Raw genomic sequence first — 2,053 nt, 5'->3', positions numbered from 1 at the left:
CTGCATTTTCTGGTGGGTAATCTCTAATACTCATGTGATTTTGATTCTCTGTGCATGAGGTGGATTTGATGGATATGGAGTCATACTATAAACTCTGCAAGTTAAACTAGCCCAATTCTGGTTTTTGTGTTTAACCATGATGATATAGGCAAGAGAAAGCTGCTAGATCATGTGGTCCTACATTAAAGGCGGGGTCAATGAGATCACATAAGGGCGTCAATATGGATGAAATTTTTTATTTCATGAAGGCAAGACAATAATTATGCATGCTCGTGTCTGGGTATAAGAGCTTTTCTGATAGGAAATGAGAATCAAGGGACCCACAAAATATTAAAGTTGAAAAGACAAGATGACAAATAAATAATGGGTCCAAATATTTAAGAAGACTAGGACTATGTCTCTTATGATTTCTTGGAATGCATTTTACAAATACTTCAAAAAAAAACAGCCTTGGATTATAGATTTGATGTGTGTTTATGTTTGCTACAAGAAACTTAACCCAAAAGGCAAATATCAAGGTGGGGAAGAGAAAGTGTTTTGATGATTTCAACCTTATCTTTCTATGCATGTTTGCCATGCAGTTCTTTGATTCTTCCTCTTCTGTAGGAATTGGTTTTCAACTCATCTTTATGTCCCATATCAATGAATCATCTTGGCCAAAAGATGATTTGGGGATAGAGGATCTACCATGAGACCTACCATAAGATCGATGTCAAGTAAGGCACCATGTGTCGTGATTTGTGATGGTAGCTATGAACCAATTACTAGCAATGCAGGATGGTCAAGTGCTTATTGTTTCAGTCTCACTTTGTTGCAGCTTTTTATAGTTGGAGGTCCGTAGAATTTATCAGGGAAAGGATTGAGTATTTCATTCAATCAACAGATAAACCATTAAGCGAACTTCTTAACGACGCCATTTAAGGTATCAAATAATGTGTAACCTCTTTTTTTTTTACACGTTTTCTTTCAATAAAAATAAAATCTAATCATTTCACGTGTTCTCGAAAAGACTCCAGAGATCAATTCATTTCTTAATAATCATTTGATTAAAAGTAAAATCTAATCATTTCACGTGTTCTCGAAAAGACTCCAGAGATCAATTCATTTCTTAATAATCATTTGATGAGCTGTTGTGACAGTACAATTAATTGCAATAGAGAATCACATGCAACCAGTTGATTTCAGAAGGATCAGATTAACAGAACCAGAGACTGAAGTGAGAAAGGGCAAATGGGCTCAATGGTTGTGCTTTCATAGTTTCTGGAATTACAGTAAGGAAGACTCAGGGCTTTGAGTAAATGCTGATGGAGCCAAGGGATGGTAATGCCTGGCAAGGAAATTACACCTTTTCTTCAATGCACCTTGAAAAAAACAATAAACAATACAGACTAGTCTATCAAAAGAAAACCCATGCTTTGAACAATCTTCAATTAGCAAAACAAATTGGGAGAGATTCAGAAAAAATGTTCATCAGTAAAATGGTTTATTGGCAGATAGCAGTAGCAGAATTTACATGCTTGTTTGCCATGAATGCCAAGACAAAGAAGGAAGAGAATTTACACAACACAATGGGCTTCAATTTAACACTAATATCCGACCAATTCAAGTAATATTTTTGTTTCTTTTACTCTCCATTTGCCCTTATGTTTCCTCCATTGCAGTGATGGATGATGCCATTACTGTAAGCGTCCTTGCGCTTGAGGTTAACACGATTTAAACCCCAGATACGAATTGTACGGTCATCACTCGCAGATGCCAACATGTGGGGGTTGGCAGCATTCCAGCTAACACAATTAACAGCTCCAGAGTGTCCAGACAACGTCTCCAGGAGCTCTCCAGTTCCTCTATGCCATATATATACCTGTTGATAGTAGTAGAGTACCCATTACCACCAAGATTTACAACTGCATTAATTGCTAATGAGAGGTGCACATATAAGCATTACAGACCTGTCTCCTCCGAGGATGTGAAAGGAAAGCTGGAAAGTGCAGAGAAAATATAGTTGGTTCTTAAAATGCATTAATAGCAAATAGGATGCACTCCCCCCCCCCCC

The 2,053-nt window shown here is 37.3% G+C and overlaps 1 protein-coding gene across 3 annotated transcripts in view; it reads right to left on the bottom strand.

The window, feature by feature from the left end:
• Positions 1-1,411: 1,411 nt before the first annotated feature.
• Positions 1,412-2,053, bottom strand: part of LOC122084279 (WD repeat-containing protein 26 homolog) — a 23,994-nt gene continuing 23,352 nt past the window's right edge. For all 3 annotated transcript variants that reach the window (XM_042652407.1, XM_042652387.1, XM_042652397.1), the window contains exon 5: positions 1,412-1,861. In XM_042652407.1, the coding sequence (XP_042508341.1) occupies positions 1,625-1,861 (237 nt within the window). In that variant the 3' untranslated portion in view covers positions 1,412-1,624. The remainder of the gene's footprint in view (positions 1,862-2,053) is intronic.

This window comes from Macadamia integrifolia, chromosome 1 (genome assembly GCF_013358625.1).
Source record: "Macadamia integrifolia cultivar HAES 741 chromosome 1, SCU_Mint_v3, whole genome shotgun sequence".
In the NCBI taxonomy this organism is placed as follows: Eukaryota; Viridiplantae; Streptophyta; class Magnoliopsida; order Proteales; family Proteaceae; genus Macadamia; species Macadamia integrifolia.
This window is presented reverse-complemented; position numbering and strand designations above follow the sequence as displayed.